Source organism: Branchiostoma floridae, chromosome 9 (assembly GCF_000003815.2).
Source record: "Branchiostoma floridae strain S238N-H82 chromosome 9, Bfl_VNyyK, whole genome shotgun sequence".
Classification (NCBI taxonomy): domain Eukaryota; kingdom Metazoa; phylum Chordata; class Leptocardii; order Amphioxiformes; family Branchiostomatidae; genus Branchiostoma; species Branchiostoma floridae.
Window position 1 is genome coordinate 20857676 of NC_049987.1, and position 21657 is coordinate 20879332.

At 42.2% G+C, this 21657-nt stretch overlaps 1 protein-coding gene across 1 annotated transcript; it reads right to left on the bottom strand.

Moving 5' to 3' along the window:
- Window positions 1–181: 181 nt before the first annotated feature.
- On the bottom strand, window positions 182–19660 carry LOC118423583 (inhibitor of Bruton tyrosine kinase-like). The gene is made up of 27 exons (XM_035831792.1): window positions 19271–19660; window positions 17413–18196; window positions 16802–16898; window positions 16308–16432; window positions 15625–15735; window positions 15000–15085; window positions 14394–14478; window positions 13906–14023; window positions 13228–13408; window positions 12747–12870; window positions 11720–11906; window positions 10899–11091; window positions 10564–10669; window positions 9768–10282; window positions 9232–9439; window positions 8122–8320; window positions 7299–7416; window positions 6700–6903; window positions 6146–6248; window positions 5513–5716; window positions 4942–5081; window positions 4040–4258; window positions 3562–3708; window positions 3013–3144; window positions 2741–2848; window positions 1925–2057; window positions 182–1421 (listed from the first exon to the last, which is right to left on the bottom strand). The coding sequence occupies exons 2-27, from the start codon at window positions 17734–17736 to the stop codon at window positions 1302–1304; spliced, it is 4287 nt and encodes a 1428-aa protein (XP_035687685.1). The 5' UTR covers window positions 17737–18196; window positions 19271–19660; the 3' UTR covers window positions 182–1301.
- Window positions 19661–21657: the final 1997 nt, after the last annotated feature.

Consider the following 21657-nt stretch of genomic DNA (forward strand, 5'->3'; position numbering starts at 1 on the left):
AATTTAATGTACCACTGTTCTGAAGGATTGTATCAACTGCACTTAACAAAGCCTTTCCCAGGCTATAGCCAAAAAGTCATCACAGAATGTATTTACAGCATACAGTGAAATTTTTACTTCATTCCAAGGACCCATTATTTGTACAAACATCCATCTAGTAATTGCATAAAACACTCAAAAATTTGTTCATTTCAAGATTCAAACATTTTATTAGACAAGGATATCACACTTCTTGCTTCTGTACAGCTTGTTCTACATTCTAACATTTCTCTATACGTGTAGAGACAGTCTCATAATCAACTTGCACATTATATATACTGTCAGCAAGAAATCATGCTATTTAGCAATCAAAGTGGCTAAGGCAGCAGCATCATAAATGACTTAATTTAGTTAAATTCCTTCTGCTGCAAAAATTCTACATTTTTCTCATTTGTGTGCTGAAGCACACACTTTTCACTTTCATCAGTCTTATTTTCACAAATCGCATGCTACCGGTAGCTAAGAACATCTAGTCAGTCATGTATACACAGGCAATTTAGCCTAGAATGAATAGATGTAACTTAAGTCACTATCTTAAGATATGTTGGACACAAAATAAAGGAGATTAACCTGAGTAGATGAGAAGTCAGAGGTGAACAGTCATGCCAGTTGTTATACAAAGTATACATCTGAAAAAAGAGTCAAGTCTGAATTTGTACTGCCTGCCTGTATATCTATATACTGTTATGAAAAGAACACAAGTAGTATTGCACCACTTTTAACTTGGGGTTATTCGTATGGTTTCCTCTTAATTGCATCAAAACTTTGTCTTAAGTTGGATATAGTAGGTATATGTCAATATGTGACATAGTCTACAATCTCTACATGGTCCAATATTTAGTGAGAATTGCAATACATTTAAAAGCATTTGTCCATTTCCTCTGCCAGCATGTCACTTCATCAATTAGTACAAGTTAAACTGGCATATCTAATAAATTGTCTTTCAGTTTTCAAGGCCTTCAAGCCAAATATTATACTACATGTAGTTGAGCCTACAGATATCTGCCCTGTAGCACTGTGCATTGAACAGAAGAATTTTAACCCATACATTGTACAATACCACACATTCATGGTAAGTTATAACACTGATCATGTATGACTATCCTCTACACACAAGAAACATAGAGCTTTTAACCAGATTTTTGCAAAATTGATGGAAATAATCATGGTTAACTCTTTTTTGTTCAAAACCCGTCAGTCTAACTTCTCCACACTTTCTTTGTGTGACCTTTGACCTCCCAACATGTGCAACCTTTGACTTGCTAAGCCCTCCACACAGGGGCTGCGGTGACCTTGACCTCCCTCGCCACGGTGATGACCTCCTCGGGGTGACCTGCGGCAGCATAGTGCTCCAGCAGCTCCTGCATGGCTCGTTCCTCAATCTACAGAGAAAACACAGGAGTCCACAAAAATTAGTATGTTGGATAGAGTTAAAATCTTTCCCACACCTTTTTAGTGTAGTGGGTCAGTGCCAATTTTCATTTCAATAGCCCTTGGACCACATAAGCCACTAGAGCAGGGATCTAGTCACTACTAATCAACTGGTTGTATATTGTATTCAACTCTCTTTTTCTTGAGGACTGACAGTATTAAGCATAAAAAACAGTCTGTTCCAATTTTTAATGCAAGGCAAATCCTCTACGTACACCCCCGGCAATCGTCCTGGTCTAAAAAGGCATAGAATGTTACATTTAGTTTTCTAATTTCATTGGATGGTTACACTTTTTTCTAACACAAAGGAGTGGACTCATAACTCACACAATCGACAAGCTGTGAATAGTTTCATCAGGTTGGTAAATACTTAATTACTTCAAAACTTTTGGGAATGTGTTATCAAGGAACCCAGCAGAAGTATAATCAAATACTGGATGCTACTACTACTAACCTGAATAAGGGCGAGAGGCTTGTTAGCCGCTCTAACCAGATTCTCTCGCTGTTCCTTCTCCGACTCGATGATAGCTGACAGCTGGACGGTGGATTGAGCAGGAGGGCTGGACGGAACCTTTCTCTGCCAAGGGCTGGGAGGGGAACACTCACCAAATTACTCACAGTTGCAATTAACGTTATCTGTGACTGCTTATATGGGGCCTAACATGTGTTGAATAGAAGTCAGTGTTATCAGTTTGAAGGGCTAGAGGGCATAGCAATAGTCACATAGTACATGTGTAAATGTTTTTAACTGTAACCTAATTTGCATGTCCGTGACACTTTGCAGTGCAGCATTGTCCCTTAGATACTGTAAATGGTAGTGCTAACGTCAAACTTACATTTCTGTTTTCTAAATTCAGTATAGAAGGTTTCCTCCAGACTGGATCTTCAGCGTATCATTTGCAACAATTCTAGAATCTGGCTTGTCATTGCATAACACAAAGGAACATAATTCATAAGATGAATAATTACTTTTACATAAATTACCAATCAACAATAAATATCTTAATCTGTCTATTTCTTGTACCACCACACTCAGTAGCAAATAGTTGGGGAAACAAAGAAAGGGTAGTATAAGGCAGGGCTGTCTCCAGCTTTAAATCTTTTCTATCCCACTCATTGTTTGGGAGCCCATGTTGTTGATTTGGTGGATGGGGTGAGATTTTTTCTGTCCAAACAAGCAAATTTCCATCTCAGAACGGAGGGACGGGTCCTGGAGACAGCCCTGGTGTAGGGTCCCTATCACTAGATTCCACTCCAAAGAGACACGTACTTGGATTGTTCTGTTGGACTCTGGGGTGACCTGGGGGATTGTGGGGAATCTGCCTGCTTCTCTGGTTTGTTCCCATGATGCTTTGCTCCATGAACTGGTAAGCCCCAACTGCAGAAAATAAAAAAGTGTTTAATCTCATATGTTTTGTTTGGAAGCAACTGAAAAGGTAACAATATGCATAATATGCATATGCTTTTAGTGTTGACTTTCTGTACTTTCTAAACATGACTAATTCAATAAATTCAGCTACATTTGGCAGGGACACTACCCACCTGATTGTCTTCTCCTGACTGTGAGATGGGGGAGAGGTTGCCATGGTAACAGCAGCCCTGCCTCCTCCCTCCTCCTCCTGTAGGACCTGTCTGAAGGACATGGCAGGGGCAGCAGGGCTGGGGGTGGGGCCCCTGGGGAGAAAATACAAATACAGTCAAACCCTGACTGAAGAGCATACATCACATGTCCATTATCTTCACTTTTTGGTGATTCCTTAGAAATTTTTCCCACTGAAGCAGAGAGAGAACACCTAAATAGTGTGTTGCAGTCATATGACTGTAAGTGTAACAGTTCAGCATACACCATGTTTAGAGCCATCAGGTGGTAAATGTTCTAAACTGGTGTTCTAAACCACTCATGCCATGCAATGATGTACTAGGAGCCTGGTATCCGGATGTATAATACCTCCTGAGTCTCTTCTGTCCTCTCCACAAATACGGGGAGGACAGACATCTGAATACCAGGCTAACAATGATGTTTGTAGAAAGTATCAGCCTAACTGAGTAACTCTACACCCAGCTGAACAATGCAGACACAACTCCACTCACCATGGGTTAGATGCTGGTTTTCCTTGAGTGCGTGCTACTTGTTCCTTCTGTGCGTTGGAATCCTCCTGGAACTTCAGCTGTCTCTTCCGCTCCTTCTGAGACATCTTAGTGGTGATGACCAGTCCTTGAGGTGACGGAGACGGGGCACTGAAAGTGTACAGATAAAAAATGAAAAATTCAATGTATCGCAATATAGCTTATCTCACTATAGTTTAGATTGCTGGCTGGCTACTCTTCCACTTATAGTAACAAAAGGAACAGATCCTACACGTATGTAAAGGTTTTACGATAACAGACAATGGACTAGAGTTTAAGGTCCCATTCATAAAAATCGTACAATTCTTTCCAAAGATGAAAACTGACCCACATAGACAGATTGTCAAGAAGTCTAATTTTACTTTGTAAGGGAACTTAAATAACTTAATCTGACAGTCTTTCTATGTTGTTCAGCAACAGAGTTGAGCCTTCATGCTAATACCTTGCTGGTTTTGTTGCAGGTGGAGTTCTAGGTGATACTGCTGCGGGCCTGAGTGCTGCAGCAGTTTTCTGAGCTGCGGCTGTTTTCTGCACTGCAGCTGTTTTCTGTGCTGCAGCTGTTTTCTGCAGCTGCAGGCTCGGCACCTTCCTGTGGGCTGCAGTCTGCTCAGCTGCCATGATCTGCCTCAGGTCAAAGGCTGACGATGGTGGACTACTGGGTCTGGACAATACAAAAGACTCTTAGTTAACCATATCCAGTTGCTTGAGTAACTACTTTTTGGTGTATCTTATTACCTGGATGTCTAACCTACATCGACGTACTCTTAGTTTTAACCTGGTGATCCATGTAACATTTCAAATATTTGTGGCATACAGTATTCAATTACTTTAATTTGCATTCTTCCTGCTGCCCAACCTTGTAATACTCACCTCACCTGTAATACTAATAGCAAGGTAAAGGTAAAGGTATTTTTGCATATGAACAGAAGCTATAAGGATAGTAGGTTGTATCTACGGTACAGTGTTGGAATGAAGAGCCCATCCCACCCTTCTACTGCTTTTTACCCCAACCAAAGTCAAGTGCCCATTTACCACGGACACTATGTCTAGCCAGGAATTGAATCTCGTGTCCGCCTAGCCACTTGACCATTCAAAGCCACAACCAAATTTGGAGCCAAAAGAGTATTTCATCAGGGAGAACATTAGATTAAGAAAGACAGTACAACTTTGCTGCTTCAAACAGATTCTAGAAGTCCAATATCTGTATGAAAATCTGTTGGACATCCACCTACATCTTCAAGTCTATTAGTTTGCAAATACCAATTTTCCTGTTTCAGCTTTAAGATGGAATAGAGACAAATACAATGTTAAGGTTTAGTCTTGAAGAACCATTTCAGTCCCTACCCTGCCCAAGTCCATGGTCCCTTCTTTGGCACAGCACCAGGTTGCATTGTGGGTGGGGGAGAGGTGCATTCTGGGATGGATCCATCCTGGCTGGATGTCTCGTGATGTGAGGAGGCATCACTCTCAGGAGGGGCTAGATTCTGTGGCACAAAATGGGTCTTAATTTCATAAAATAACTTGTTGTTGCCTTACACATGGCCTATAGAATGGCTGGTTACAAAAGCTGGGGAGCTGCAAATTTGAAACTTTGACACCTTAAGGACATACAATTTCCAACATCATAAGACAGTGTCACTCATGAAAGATAGTGGATTCTGCCTGAAACGTCTGACCGTTTTCAAAAATCATATCCAGATGCTTGAGTAATTGCTATTGAGCATAGGACAGTTAGCCTGTGTTTACACAATCTCCCATGGTGTTTTAGTCAGGCTAATAGGACAGTCTTCTGAGACCTTTCCTTTGATATAGTTTTTAGGTTGTACTTATTTCTTGGTATCTTGTATCTTCGAATGTATTGTAATGTGTGGCACAAGACACCAGCATTTGACGTCTGTTTTTCCACATCGCTAACCTCTTTCTCTGGATCTCCATGTGAACTTCTCCCATCATCCTCTCCTGCAGACAGGTCATGAACTCTGACCCCCTCAAAGCTCCTGCTCAGCAGGTCAACGTCTTGCTGGTCACCTTTCTCTGGGCTGTATCCCGGCAAGAGGTCAGACAGGTTCAGGCCTTTGGTGCTGTCCGTTCTTTTACGTGTGCGTTTCTTGGGTTTAGCCTGCAAATAGAAACATGTAGCTTCAATTAACAAAAAAGCTTAACAGCACTAAGCTAGCAAAGAATTTCATAAACTATCACAACCATTACATAACCATATCATTGACATGCCTGTAGATTGCAGTTTCTTCAAATAAGAAGAATATTGGGGGATCAGCCAAAAAAATCCACTCACTCCTGCCCAAGCCTACTCACACAGCAAAAACTTGTGCTACAAATCCATCAATATCCAGCAAAGAACCTGCCAAATTCAGGGAAAAGGTCACTGAACACCTGAGGAACAAGCAATGACTGCACAGCATCAGTTCCTGGGTGTTTTACCCAACAAGAGGGGTGTTGCATAGTATTAATCCAGATCCAGAACATATAGTAATAAAAAAATAAAGTTTCATCATAAGAATACAGTACAAACTGCATGTAGAAACCATACCTTGGCTTTCTTCCATGCTTGGCTGGGGGTCCCACTGACAGGCTCGTGGTTGCTGCTGGTGCTGTCTCTGTGTCTGCGCTGGGAGAACCCGCTGTCCTCAACACTGGACAGGAACAGGGAAAAAAGGAAAGACAGTGATCTTGATCCCGTTTTAGCACACTGTAGAAATAGTCTTCCACTGGTTGTGACAGAGAAGAAAAGATGCTTTTCATCCCATATGTGAGAACACCTTTACATGGCACATTTTCAGTTTGTCCTTTTTACATGTTCTAAGACTTTAGAGCTTCTGTTTTGAGTAGTAACAGATGAAGAGGATCAATCCTAGCACTATCATTGCCAATCTCCCGTACCTCATGAATATGCCAAAAAAGAGTTACTCAAGCAACTTGATGTGATTTTGGAAATGGTCAGACAATTCAGACACCATCCGCTGTCTTTCACTGAAAAAAAGGCATTGGATGGTGGCTGAAACGTCTGACCCTTTCCAAAATCACATCCAGTTACTTGAGTAACTCCTTTTTAGCCAATCTTACGTCTAACCTTCATCGACGTACCTTATGAAAGGTTCATCAGTGAATGACTGGGACATCTCCATGCTGAACTCCTCCTCATCCAGACTGTCCTCCTCTGTTGCTATGGTGCTCAGGTCGGGACCGTCCATATAAGGAGTGATGACCCTGCGACACATGGCAGGGATGGACCCACGGTACGCAGCACCAAGCTCATCCAGCACATCCTCGCTTAACACCTCCAGGCACCTGGGGGGGTTGATGCTCGTATTTACTAAGGTTGAATCATAAGTCACAAAAAAATGAAATACAATAAATTTGCAATCTCTAGCGATGCAAGCTTGAGTCCGTCTAGATAATGTAACTTGACAAACAAAAAAGTTTTAAAAAACAATCTGTGAAAAGTATTGTACAACCAGAAACAAATCTGAATTGGCAATGTGTCCAGTGCCGGAAACCATAAAATATAAGCAAAAATGACCCTCTGCCTATGACTTGGCTCCTGACCTAAAACATGGCCTATGACCTGACCTATGCCCAATGACCTAGCCCTTGCCCTATGACCCGACCCTTGCCACATGACCTGACCTATGCCCTATGGCCTAGCCCTGCCCTATGACCTGGCCCTTGCCCTATGACCTGACCTTGCCTCCAGCAGAGGAGCCATGTTGAGACAGATGAACTGGGTACAGGCTGCCTTCAGCTGCTGGGAGTTGAACATGGAGGCAAACTCCAACAGCTCTGCAACGTTCCTCAGGGTGACTGGGGAGAGATGGGAATAGAGTTACTAGTAGTGCTTACCCTTAAACTGCCAAACCCAGATATATCCGGCACACATATACATGCCCTGTGTGCTGTGGGATATATCCGGGATAGCGTATTCCCCCGAAGTAGGAACTTTGTGTGCACATAGCGCACGAACCCCAGAAGTTAGGGACTTCGGCCTTGTTCAACTCTACTAACTAACCAACAAACTGTGCTACCTTCTTTTTGGAGGTCAGCGGCCAACCCTGGCACTTACAGCATTTTATATGGCTGAAACTCTGGCAGTTTAAGGGTTAATCATTTATCACATCATTATGATGCCAGGGTGTCAGCACTCCTGAGGAGGAACCCTTCTTTTGATTGACCGACTTTTTCATTGTGCTTGTTCACAAAGAAGAAAATAAAGGGCAAACTCGTAAAATGTTAGAATGGACCCTTTTAGGGGGCTGAAAATTCCATTTTTTCTTTTGGCCCTTGCTTTGCGAAAGACAACAGATGATGATGATTATGAATATGACCATTTTGAAAAATGACAATAATTGCATTGCTATGGTGTCCAAAGCTTGAAAGTAAAAAGTATCTTTCCGAAGCCCATCTACAAGTCATAAACATATCACTTTCAAGTTAGTTCAAGGTTAGGAGAAACTTGTGAACACATGCCTTCATACAAGTTCATAAGCATACATAAACAAAGAAACTTACTGAGGTTGACGAGTGAGACTTCGCACATCTCCTTCAGCCTGGTGATGAGCAGTCGGTCAGCTGTGGTCAGCACGTTACACAACAGCTCCATGTTCTGGGACTCACGGACGGGCCGACAGTCGTCTGTGTACAGGAACTCTAACACATGGGACAGGACGTCTGAGGGGATGGGCAGTTCTAGTGGGGTGTCTGCAGACGTCTGGAATATGGCACAGTTTGTTGGTTAGTTAGTATGTTACACAGGATCCGACAGTCGTCTGTGTACAGGAACTCTAACACATGGGACAGGACATCTGAGGGGATGGGCAGTTCCAGGGGGGTGTCTGCAGATGTCTGGAATATGGCACAGTTTGTTGGTTAGTTAGTAGAGTTTCATTCTCTGTGACTCCCGCACAGGACGACAGTCGTCCGTATACAGGAACTCTAACACATGGGACAGGACGTCTGAGGGGATGGGCAGTTCCAGGGGGGTGTCTGCAGAGGTCTGGAATGTAGCACAGTTTGTTGGTAAGTTAGTACGCTACACAGGACTTTCATGTTCTGGGACTCGAGCACAGGCCGACAGTCGTTTGTATACAGGAAATCTAACACAAGAGCTCCATGTTCTGGGCCCACTACAGACAGTCAAGTCCACTTACTCAGTGTTTTCCTTCCTTACTATTAGACTTGGTGATGGGAAGTCCCAAATTTGCTAAGAAAAATACATGTAGAAGTAAACTCAGTCCCATCAACCCCAGCTGCGACACCAACTAGATAGCTTTTGAAGTAGAGCCAGTCATTTCTGCACTGATGAACTGAGGAAAGAGACAGAAGGTCACCGAAGTGTCAGCAATTGATCATGATTATAGACTGCTTAATTGTGTACAAAGAACTTTGCTATCCATGACAGAGAAGCATCAACCTGAATGAACTCTTAGGATCTGTTAGCATTTGTTTTACTAGTACTTGCCAAATGACCGTAACATATTGTATGTGATTAATCCTATAACAGACTTCACACAATCAGGGAGGCTTCAAGCTATTTCCTCTATACCTGGTATGTAAGTTTGACGTTGGTGAAATGAATAGATAAATAAGTTCTATTCCAGGTGAGAGAAGAAGAACACCCACCTCTAACCATCCTGACCCCAGCATACTGTGGAAGTACTCCAGCTGGGCCACCAGCACACACTTGTGACACGGCACCTCCTCCCCATCCACACACCTGATGGCCAGGTCGTACAGGTGGGAGCTTTTAGTCCGGGTGAATCTGAAGCGCTGGGTCTGTTTCTTCTCTGTGATCTCCACTTTGGAACCCACCAGCTTCACCCCTTCCAACCTGTTCAAAACAAAAGTGTCAACTTCCTGGCAATTCTTACATATAAAAGCTTTCAAATTTAAATTACCGGTACTACAAGTTGTACAAATAATCATTTCATCGTAAGGACCACCCGGCCAATGCGACCACTTGTTGGTGGTTTGATAGGTAATTTTTCCTGTCAACAGTTGGCACAAAAAAATAAAGAATACTGTCTATGATGACCATCTGTCCATATAGAACAAATTTCATTGTTCCCAAGTGGCTTGTTCAAGTTGTTGGGCAGTTTTGACCATAAAATCATTAATGTAGCTCATACATCCCTGAATCCCGGACACTAAAAACTTACTTTTTTGCCAGATTTTGAACCCCAAACCTCTTGGCAGTGTTCTGCAGAACCTTGACAGGGTTTGACGAGTCGTCCTCAGCCTGCTGGTTGGACTTGGCCTCCTTAGACGGCTTGTTCTTCTGCTTCTGAGACTTCTTCCCTTGCGAGTACACACTGAAGGCTGACTGGTGAGCGATGTCGTCCAGAGAAAACTCCCCAAATTCTCCATTCTTCACGCCATTCAACATCCCTGTGTCTCCCCCACCTTTGCCCTCTGACCCTTCAACTTTGATCTTGAACTTTGGCCTATAACCCTGGGTCAGCAGGTCACAGGTGTCAGAGTAGATGAACTGGAGCAGGTTCAGGAAGATGTGATGGTTGACTTTCTCAACCTTGACAACTTCTTTGTTGACCTTGAGGACTTCTGAGTTGTTGGAGTCGGAATTCTCAAGATTGTCGGAGTGGAAAAGTTTGCGGAAGTAGTCGCTACGGGAGGCGAGGATAAACTTGTGTGCTGGGATGGACTGGCCATGGAGCTAGGAAGGATAAAGATTACCTTTCTTGTTAATCCACACTATCTACTAGTATTTGAAAATCTGATACGTTTTAGATTCTTAGACAACATTCTGCAATTGATAGTACTTTCTGCTATGTACCCATACAATGACATCATGGATGTTTTCACCTGTATGATAACATCATTAGTGGTGTAATGGCAACTGTAACCACCTGAATGAAGACATCATGGATTTTGTCTGGGCAACTGTACCCACCTGTATGATGACATCATGAATGTTGTTACGGCAAATATACCCACCTGTATGATGACATCATGGATGTTGTCATGGCAACTGGCCTCATCCATGAGAGTCCTGAAGGTTTTCCCCATCTCCGATGGACTGATTGTCGGCACCTCAAGTAGGCTGCGGGGGAAATACAACACTCATGTATATCTAAAAGTTACCATTTGTTGTATCAATGACTTCATTAAAGAAAAATCCTTTCTGAACAGTATACAGGGCATTTTGTAATTTCTCGTTTACAGGCATACAATCTGCGTTTAGCATTGCAACTAAAATAGATTGATTGATTGAAAATCATTGGTAAGCTCAAACACAGCACCCCTGCATAATTACTGACTCCTCCCCTTACCTCGCCTTTGGGTCCACCTGCAGAGCAACAAAGTTCCTCCCCTTAGGGTCAGAGGTCACGCCCGTTGCACGGTGGATAAAGGGGATCCTCTCCAGCTGAACAGCGTCTTTTTCTTCCTTCTCGAACTTCTCAAGAACCGCCGCCAACGAGAAGGAGTCAAACGAGGACGAAGTCTTGTCTTTGGCTTCAGTGCCTGAAGAATGAAGTTGCAAGAAAGAAGACAGAAATTGTAACACAATGTTTGGTGATCTGAAAATGAAACTTCATCAAGACTTTGATGGAGCCCCTGGTTCTAGTTGAATACGAGGCATTGTCATTTTGGTTTGGCTAAAGTGCCACAGTGCCAAGGAAGTGGAACCTTTTTAGTGTCAAGCAAGATCAATTGTGTGTAAAATCTAAAGTAAAAAAAAATAAATTGTGTATCATGTCTTTCTTTCTGTCGTATAAAGGTTATACCGCTAGTGCTTAGTGACTAGCAACACAAAACAACTCTAACGTAGATGTTCCCCACAGCTCATTTGAAAAAGATGGTGAAGGAAACTTTCTTTCAGGTCATTTTAGCTGACTTATAATTTGATTACTTCTAAGTTTGCATACCAGCATGTCATTATCATTATCTCTTGACTTTGTTATTTATTAGCGTTTTGTAGTCCTGTACGTGTGTCTTTATTTTGTTTATGAAGAAGACCGCAATAAGCAGTGCCTGCTTTCTGTCTAATCCTCTTTAAAAAAATGTGAATAAAAAAAAAAACTTTCTACATTTGCTACCTACATCATTACATGATGATTTTCAAACCCTCCATGCTATCCACCATCCTCACCTTTTGCGGTTAAAGACTCCTGTTTTTTCTTGAGATTGACAAAGCTGCCCGTGAAGCCCTCCCCCTGCGGCGTGCACAGGACGATCCCGTTCTTGTGCACGCTCACATCCGTCACCAAGAGGTCTCGGTGGCGGAAGTTCCACGAACAGCGGTGGAAGGACGTGTAGGAAGGTCTCCAGACGTACACCTGGGTACAGGAGAACATCTTAGGCTAGACCAGGGCTCTTGCCAGCTCGAATTTTTTTCCGTCAGCCAATTCGCATTGTCGCAAAAACCGCGAAAATTAAGTTAGAAAGATGGAACTGAGACCTTGAAAATGGGCTTTTAATGAGATTATCGTATGCCAAAGGGCGCCGACACACATTGTCAACAATCATAACAATAGCAAGACAAACAGTGTGTGGCTTTTACGGCCGTGGACAGCGTCCCCAAGCTGCCTGTAGCTTCCACCAAGAATTTTTGTCCGTCAAGGTCGACGGATTGGTTAAAAAAAATTTGTCACATGCAGCAAATTTCCGTCAATTGACGGAAAAACGGACGCTGGCTAGAGCCCTGGGCTAGACCATCTGATAAATTACTTTTTAAACTGTGCCTGTTGATAACTTCAACTGACATCTCTAAGAGACTTCCTACCTGTAGACCCCTATTTTTTAAGGACTCTTTTTTCTTTCAAAGTTTTATTTTCCTGCAAGAGACATACATTAAGGTATGTCCAGCTAGCCAACTAGCCAAAGGCTATAAAAACGGGCTAGCTCTGGGGCCAGCTCAAGACTTAAAATCTTGGTAAAACATAAGGTGAAATCAAGATGGAAATTAAGGGCTGGGAGTAAAACTTAAATCTGACTATATCAACAGAATCTGTCTTAAAAATGGCTGTTTACACCTGAAATATGCCAATCTTATCACATAACAGATTACATTGGGAAACATTTCATTACACACACAAGGGAAAAGCTGGACAACTAGAAGACCAATGAAACAGCTCCTAGCGTGTTTAAACTATGCGATAAGTCATGTAAGGACTGACCTTATTGGCTGAGTTGAGCGCCAGCACAACTAGGTCATCGCCCCCCTGTTCCTGTAGAGTGTCTCTGTCCAGACTGGAGTCCAGGTGTCCACCAAACACTGCCAGCTGTGTCAGGTGTAACTGCCTGCAACAAACAATACCACTACATCAAGTACTGTACATGATGTTTCAATGCATCTGCTGTGTATTTAGCACCAAGTGTATGATTAGAGGGAAAGACACCAGAAAAAGTAGAAATGTTGGTTTTCAAACAAGGTGCTCTCAGAACGTTGTTGTCCTCACATCACAAGACTGTTCAGCCAATGCTGTGTGGCTGGTATGAATTAGGATTTTACTATTATCAATATTGAACAACAGAAGCCAACTCTATATCCTCCTAGAATTTAGGCCTTCCAAATGTACATATACTCCTAGAATATAGATAAGGGCTTTCCAAATTCAAAGTCACCACCAGTGAGTGATATTTGAAGGATTGACTGACTTTGAAGCGATCTTTCTGCACTGATAGTCTGTCAGCAGGAACACGTCATAGTTGTCTCCCTTCTGTGTCGCGATGACCGTCGCCCCGTCGCTCGCTGTTACCATGGCGATGTGAATGTCCTTCAGATTGAGGGCGGAGACCAGGTGAGGCTGCACCTGTGTCCTGTCACCTTTAGGCAGGCCTGGAGACATGGGCAGTATACTTGTTTTTATGAGCGTCATAAAATCACAATAATCTGTAAACTTTATATGACAACAAACCATCTGAGAGCTGCTATAGAGGTGGTGTTTTCATTGCGACCTATCACCTTTGGGCAGGCATGGAAACATGGGCAGTACAGTTAAGCTTGTTTATAAGAAGAACGTCATAAACTCACCACAATAGAGAGATTACAGGACAGAGTTCTGGGTTCTGTAAACTTTGGATAGACTCCTAAAAATAGGCCTCTAAGAAATGCTATAGAGTTGGTGTTTTCATTTGAATGATCAACTGAAAAGATAACAAAAAGATTTTGGGGGAACCCAGAAATCTTGTCACATACAGTAAATTTTTATAAAGTTTGGGGAAAGATCTAGATTTTGTAGCAATCCAGTATTTGATTTTCATTACTAGTATATACTAGGTCTTGGCTTACCTTGTCTACAAAAAGTAAAAAAAAAATTTTCTGTTTTATCCTACCGAGATGGCCAGCGTTAAGCCCGCAGGTGTAGACAGCATCATCTGTCCACAGTATTGTGTGGAACCGCCCTGCTGCCACACCCTTTATATGTTTGTTCCGCAGGTACTTTGGGGCAACCTGCAGAGAAAACAGACATAGATTTTTACTCTATCAAGCATTATGACCTATATGGATATTCAAGAACTTGTCATTTTTGACACACTATCCTGAGATGCTGATGCGCTACTGTCATTGACCAGTCAGGGTTACGTTAGTTTCAGTCCTTCCCACTCTAGATGGTGCATAGGGCAGCAACCATCTGTAGCCCTCGAGCCACACAGCTTTTGTGCAATTACTACCGAACGAGGGTAGTCCACTGTTGGTCTCGTTTTAATTACATGTAACATTCCCAGACTTTTACTTTGACTTTCCCAGGTGCTGAACTGAGACAGCAGTATGTACCATGACTCAACTTACAACGTACTGAATGTGACACTGCGACACTCACCTGTCTGGGCGTGGTGGAGAATTTAGGTGCAGGCTGCACCCCCAGCTGGTGGCAGTAGTTCAGTCCAAAACTGAACACTGTGTTTCTGGGAACATAAAAAATATTATTACTGTGTTTGTTCATTTATTTGTACTACAAAAAATAGATGTGAATAGTTTAATCAGGTTGATACTTAATAATAATGAAACTCTTTTTACACAACCACAGCTTTATTTTCTTTATTTTGCGCCTGTAAGCAGTGACAGATATTGCTGCAGTACAATGTGAACGAGTCAGAATCGGTGAAAAATGCGGTGAAAATAAAGCTGTGGTTGTTGAAAGAGTCTCTTTATTCATGAAAATTGAAATGACATAGCTTAATGGACAGTATGAAAAAAACATGCTGTGTGGCTTATAGTAAGCCCTCCTTCTATTATTGATTATGAAAATTGATTATATTCTAACTGACAAAATTGATGGACTAAAAAAATCCTCAAAACTTGACTAAAAGGACATCTATACATCAGTAATATACGACGAAGACTGCTACTGGTACTAAGGAACCAAGCATTTAGGTAGAAAATGATTTGTAACAGGGTTATAAGAAAGTTGTAAGAGTGAACATACTCATCCGTAAGCACCACAGTATGATCCCTGGCTGCTGCTATCTGGATACACGTCTGAGAGGCAAGACCCTCTACTAAAGTGGGCACCTAGAGTACAAAATGTTGTGTTTAATAAAGGTTTATGCACTACTGGATTTGATTTCAACACAAAAGATTCTATTGTCAAGTATTGATGCATGTATGACAAAATTTTAATTGCCTTTTATATCAAGTTATGTTCTATTTTTGTCATAACTTATTACATTGTAACTATATTTGAATTTAAAGAGATTACAAATTGTGAGTAACTGGTGTTGATTTCAGTTAGGAATCAAATGTTAGTATGGCCCACTTCGGTTAGTATTGACCATGGCTAAATCCTAATTGATATCAACCCTAAAGCTTTGACTATGACTAAACAGTCCTATATGAGAGTAACAATCTCTGCCACATAGGGCACATCTTAGTCAGTGTAACACAAACTCTGCTGTCCAGGGCTGTAACTGGCCCCTCCCCAGGGCCGGCAGATTGGGCGGGCTGCTATAAGCGAGATTTATTCAGGCTAGGCACATCTGTAAGCTGACTCAGGTCTGTTGCAGAGTTCAGGCCTGTTCAGAGAAATAAAATAAACAGCCTACATAACTTACCATGTAAGTCTGCTCACTGCCGTGGCCTAGCCTTCCACCCCGGCCATGCCCACAGGTGTACACCCTCCCACTGTGGGACAGGAACACTGTGTGGAACTTGCACATGACAACCTGCAAAACACAGGGGGTGTCCATGATCATATCAACAACTATTTCCAAATGCCTTGCTGTTAAGGGGAGGTCAGGAAATGACATTTTTTTACCTATAAAGCTAAAATCCTACTTTTTAAAGGTAAACTGTCCCTTTCTGGTATATTTGGGGCAGACTGGGAAAACTTAGACTAAAAAAACAACTCAAACGTAAGGCCAGCTGTTTTGTTTTTCCAACTTGCAAGTGCTTGGGACTCTTTTAAGGATTTGTCTTCCACAAAATCAAATCTGTGCTTTTTATCTCTAGTTAGTCTCTAACAAGGAACTGAACTCACCTGAGCGACACTGACTCCCTCCTTAAACAGGTGTTCAACTCACCTGTGCAACACTAACACCCTCCTTAAACAGGTGTTCAACTCACCTGTGCGACACTGACTCCCTCCTTAAACAGGTGTTCAACTCACCTGTGCAACACTAACACCCTCCTTAAACAGGTGTTCAACTCACCTGTGCGACACTGACACCCTCCTTAAACAGGTGTTCAACTCACCTGTGCAACACTAACACCCTCCTTAAACAGGTGTTTAACTCACCTGAGCGACACTGACCCCCTCCTTAAACAGGTGCTCCACAGGTTCAGGATGTTGCCTGCTCTGCTGACTGCCGTGTCCCAGAGTGAAGTTAGTGTTGGTTCCCCAGCTGTAGGCATCTGCTGGGTCTGTCATGTACAAGTTTTAAAAATGAGATCAGACTTGGACAGGTTTCTTAGGGTTACATTTTCCCCAGTGCCCTGTGTGTAGCATCATCCTGCCAGACTGCCTGGTTAGGTGCTCAATTTTTTTTGTTAACTCAACTGATGCAAAACTTGTATCAGTCTAGAACTGGATGCCTCAAGTCCTTCACCTAAATTTTGCCTAAAATATGTAATTCATAATACATGTACTAAGCCTGAGTTGTTTCTGCCTGCAAACTTCTTTTCTTACTTTTTAAATCTAACTTGGTTCAAATCTGTATGGTTTGTTGTTACTTTACTAACAGTGTTCTTTTAGTGTGCATGGTTTGTTAGTTAATTAGTTTGTAACATCACCTGTGGTTCTAAACTCCACATAGGCTGGCAGGTCTCTCCTGATGAGGTCAAGTGGGGTCATGTCTTCCTTGTCCTGGGCCTGCAGACTGGCAGAAGCCTGGACAACAAACGAATATGTTATGTATCAATCAGTAGCACAAAAATATCTCTAGACAGATCTTTAGACAAACCACTCCCCTAAAATCGTAGAAATGAAAAATGCAATTTTTGCAAGAGGGCATCCTGAATTAAGTTTACAATTGCATGGCCTAAAATCATAGCTTTGTACCCATACCTAATACCATTGATACTAGTATATTCACTCCATCAGTCCATAGGTAGCCCTATCCAGTACTCCATCAAAGGAAATATGGATGGATACTTGGAGAGAAACGGGGAGAAAATAAGGCTGAAATCTGATGGTTACCAGGCCAATAAACACGCCACCTTACCCTGATGGTGGCAGGGCACATGCCACCTGCCCGTAGTACACAGCAGTTTACTTCATATCTAACTCATGTTAGCTTTAAGATTTCTGAAAAGCTTGGCATTTTCAAAATTCAGCATGTTTGATCAAGGATCTGTAAGTTTGTGGTCATCTGAAATTACATAAAGTTGCAAATACAGCTTACCCTGATAAGTGGCAGGGCACATGCCACCTGCCCGTAGAACACAGCCCTGTGCAGCGCCGTCCAGCCGGACTCCCAGTCCTTCCTCCCCACCTCCACACGGCGCAATCCCAGCAGCCACTCCACCACGCGCCACTTCCCGCAGGACGCCGCCACGTGCAGCGCCGTGCGACCGTGCTCGTCAAACACGGTCGCCGAGTTGTGGCAGTTTGCGAAGAACGACTTGACGTGAGCGAGGGTTCCCTGCGTGATCACGGAGAACAGGTCCCTCGCGTGCCGGAACGAGCGACATCTCGGCGTGCAGTCAGGCTCCAGGATCTTCTCCATGGTGACCTTTTGACCTTGAGTGAAGGTCGCTGATGTAGAATTCTCTCTCCCCACCCCCCTGTCCTACCACACAACACCGAGTCCTACCCCTACTGATTGTCCTCAGTATCATGGACAGTTTGGTTGAAGTCTTAAACAGTCCAACTTTTTTTTACTTACTTTTTGTTTATATAGAAAAATAGAGTGCTCTTCTGTATTATAATATAAACAATTTATGGCTTTACACAAAATCTTATTGGCACAGTTCTTTATTATATAATAAAGTCTTAACAGTGTTCAAGATTTTCCACAAAAATAATAGATTTTAAGGCAGTGAATAAACTCTTAGCAGTCTTTGGCAAAAGTCTGATCCCCTTTGCTTTTTCCCCAGAGTCAGAATAATGTTCACCCCCCTCCCCAGACCCTAGCACTGCTCCATGGTTCCCCCTCCTCTCAGGCAGCCATAATTGTGAAGGTGACACTGAAAAAAAATGTACAAATGAGCCAATTATAAACCCTTTCAGAGAAGGTTAAAAAAAACATCATCTAGGCTCTATCCAGCTCAGTGCAATGAATATGATTGTGCAAATATGTGTATTTGTTGTATGGATCTTTGTTTTTATCATGGTATAATTCAAATAATTTTTTTTTAACACCTCAACAGTGATGGGTAGATAAAGGCCTTGGTCATTGGTCAACAGTGTAACAGTGTTTTTTTTAAATAATTTCTACAACAGAAACAAAGGTTCAAATTATCTCGCTTACAAAGGTTCATTTTCAACTACATTCTGGGAGGCGATAATCCACACTGTGTACAAGTACCGTCACAAGTAGGCAAATATATCCACGAATGTTCATACCATAGAACCAATAGTGTAAATGACAAGCTAGACCCTATATGTTGATTTATTCATACCTATAGATATCCATATATGTGTGTTTAGTTGTATTGTAAGTAGCTGTTATACGTGTAGACCTTACGAAAGTCGCTGTACTTTTGTCGTGTCTCAATAAAGATTTGGTATTTCTTGGGTCACCCGCCCACCCCCTGTGCAGAAAAAAAATTATGACACGCCCCTTCCCTATCCACCCCATCTAGCCCGTTATACATAATAAGGCATGCGAATAGATCGTATCGTGTCAACACTTGATCACGTTTTTTTATTGCCTGCAGGGTGTGACAACAAAGATCTGCCGTTTCAAAAATCTGCCTGTCTTCACGAGTTGATCACGTTCTGTTCTCATGTAACTTACGCAAACTACCACCCGCCCCCCTCCCACTTTCAAATTGGTTTCAACAACACTGTATAGTTTAGACGTACAAAATAGCTCAAATACCCATTCATTCGTCTTGATTATATTAAAGACCAGAGAGTATGATAGGCTAACAAGGGTATAGGGGCTAAGTTGACAGCACAGATATGCCACGTATGCGGGCACCGCTTTCAGACACTATCGATTCCGGATGGAACTTCAGAGGGCCGGCTCAAGTAGCGGCAAAAAATACGCTGTAAAAGCAAAAGACGAGGATATTTTTGAACCAGCTTCAACTCACCCAAGTCTAGCTGAAAGAAGGCCCAGTGGGTGCAGAGAAAACGGTGAAAGCGGACAGAAAACCGGAGAAATTTGCAGACATAGCTGATTTGCACGACATTTCACAACCACAGACCGCCATTTTGGACAAACAAGGGGATTATGTAACATTAGATTTCATTGGTCAACATTTTCCTTGATAGCCAATCAGAGGCTGGCTTTTTGGTCCCCCACTGATTGTTTGCAAGTAGCTGTACAATCGCTAGATGTCACTGCGTGAAACTTATCTCTCGGTCTTTGACCTTGACACACTTTACAAACAGATAACTTGCATTCGAAATTCGTGGCTTTTTCTGTCCCAATTATTAGATTGCCATCTATAGTCGCGTTCCCGAACTAACAGAAAATGATAATAGTCATTCGTTCAAGTGACAAATGGTCGATAGCCACAATATGAAAACATCAAAGCCACAATCAGTTGGTCTCTATTTATTTTTTTTCTTTCGGTCAAATATCTCATAATGATATGCATGTGATAAAAAAATAAATGAAATAACGGTTAATACATGGTTCAAATGGACGTTTCCTTTCCTTCAGGATGATCCGATCACACTGCCGAGTACTCAACATTATTACTTGAAGACTCGTACTTCAACCACCAAATATTGCATGTAGGAACAAAGTACATGAATGCACATTACTCCATTAAGTACCTGCTTCCTTCCTTCCTTATGCGTAATGCAGCATCTGTCAATAAAACGTTAACGCAAACCACCTGAAACCCTACGTGTTGTATAATTAACTAGCCTGGTATTCAGTCTATATTTCAACTCCGATGTTGTCTCTTCTCCGCAGAGTATTCGGCCAGAAAACGGTCGGAGGAACGAACCGGAGATAGAATAGCAGCATGATACCAAGCTGTTGTGTACCATAAACTATTTAACAGCCAGGAAACTATAAATACATGTAACGTTATCTAACGTTATATGTTACATATTTGTAACATGTATCTCCTCATTTACAAATATGTGGTGCTTTACTTGACAGTTTTATTCAAATATACAAGTATTGGATTTTAATGTGTTTATCATGTGTTCTATATGTATGTACTGGACAGAGATTGTGATTGATACAGAATTCAGCGTCTTGCTGCAGGACGTCTTGCTCAATTCCCTACGGTAAGACCTCCCTGTCCTTATCCTATCGTGAATAAACCATTCCTTCATTTTTAACTTTTAACTGTTTTCGTCATGTTCGTTGTAACACAATGAATCTTGAAATCTTGAAATCTTTATTAACATACCACGTTGCAGACATTTAGTTATGTCTGAATTGTGTAGGTATTTACATGTGCTCCTCCGAGGAGAAATACACTATAAGTTAAGTACATCAATTTAAAAAGACAGCATAGTTCAAAATCTTAATTGCTAACAATACGATTTGTATCACGAATAAGGGACGATTGGTCTTAGACTACATATCACAATCAAGACAGGTGTTCGGTCATTATAGACTGACGTGCACAATATAATAGTCGATATAACTTGTTCAAAAAATGTGTTCAAAAGACACTCAATTCGTTCAAAAGTCACTCAGGGATCAGGCCATACTTGTTAATCAGTTGGCACATGTACGGTATTGGCGAGTTTCTATATCTGTTGGTTCGTGCTGCTGGGCAATCTAACTTCTCACTGTTTCTGGTAGTGCGGCCAGTTATCTGAAATCTTTGCGGAGGTAGCCAGTCTCTGTACTCAGATTTCAAGAGTGACTTAGCAAACTTAACACATAACAGTTCCCTTCTCTCGGATAGCCGTGACAGTCCTAGCCGTTGGAGTGCATGGTCGTATCCTACGTAGGAGTCACCTAGAATAATGCGGCACGCCCGTCTTTGGATCCGCTCAAGGCTTCGTTCCTGGGTTTTAGTGAGACCGGGGGACCAGGCAGGAGCTGCATACTCCAGGATAGGTCTGATATATCCTGTGTAGATGGTGGTGAGGTCACTATGGGAGAAGTTAAACCTTTTGAGTCGTTTAAGGAAGTACAGCTTCTTAGCTGCTCTCCCCTCCATGTAGTTCACTTGTTTGTCCCAGCGTAGGTTGTTTTGGACAAACACACCAAGCAGTTTCAAGCTAGGGACTGCGGACAGAGACACATCACCTATTTGTAGCGATGGCAGCAATGGGGGATTCCGGCTAAAGTAGACATGCATGACCATACACTTCCCACTGTTCAAGAGCATATGGTTAGTTTTAGACCAGGAGTTTAACTCATCCAGATCGCTTTGTAGAGTAGATGCCTGGTGTAGGGTTCTAGTTTCTAACATGTTCATATCGTCAACATATTTCCATACAGAACTGTTGGCGTCATTGCAGGCATCATCAATTAAGACGAGGAAAAGTATTGGTCCCA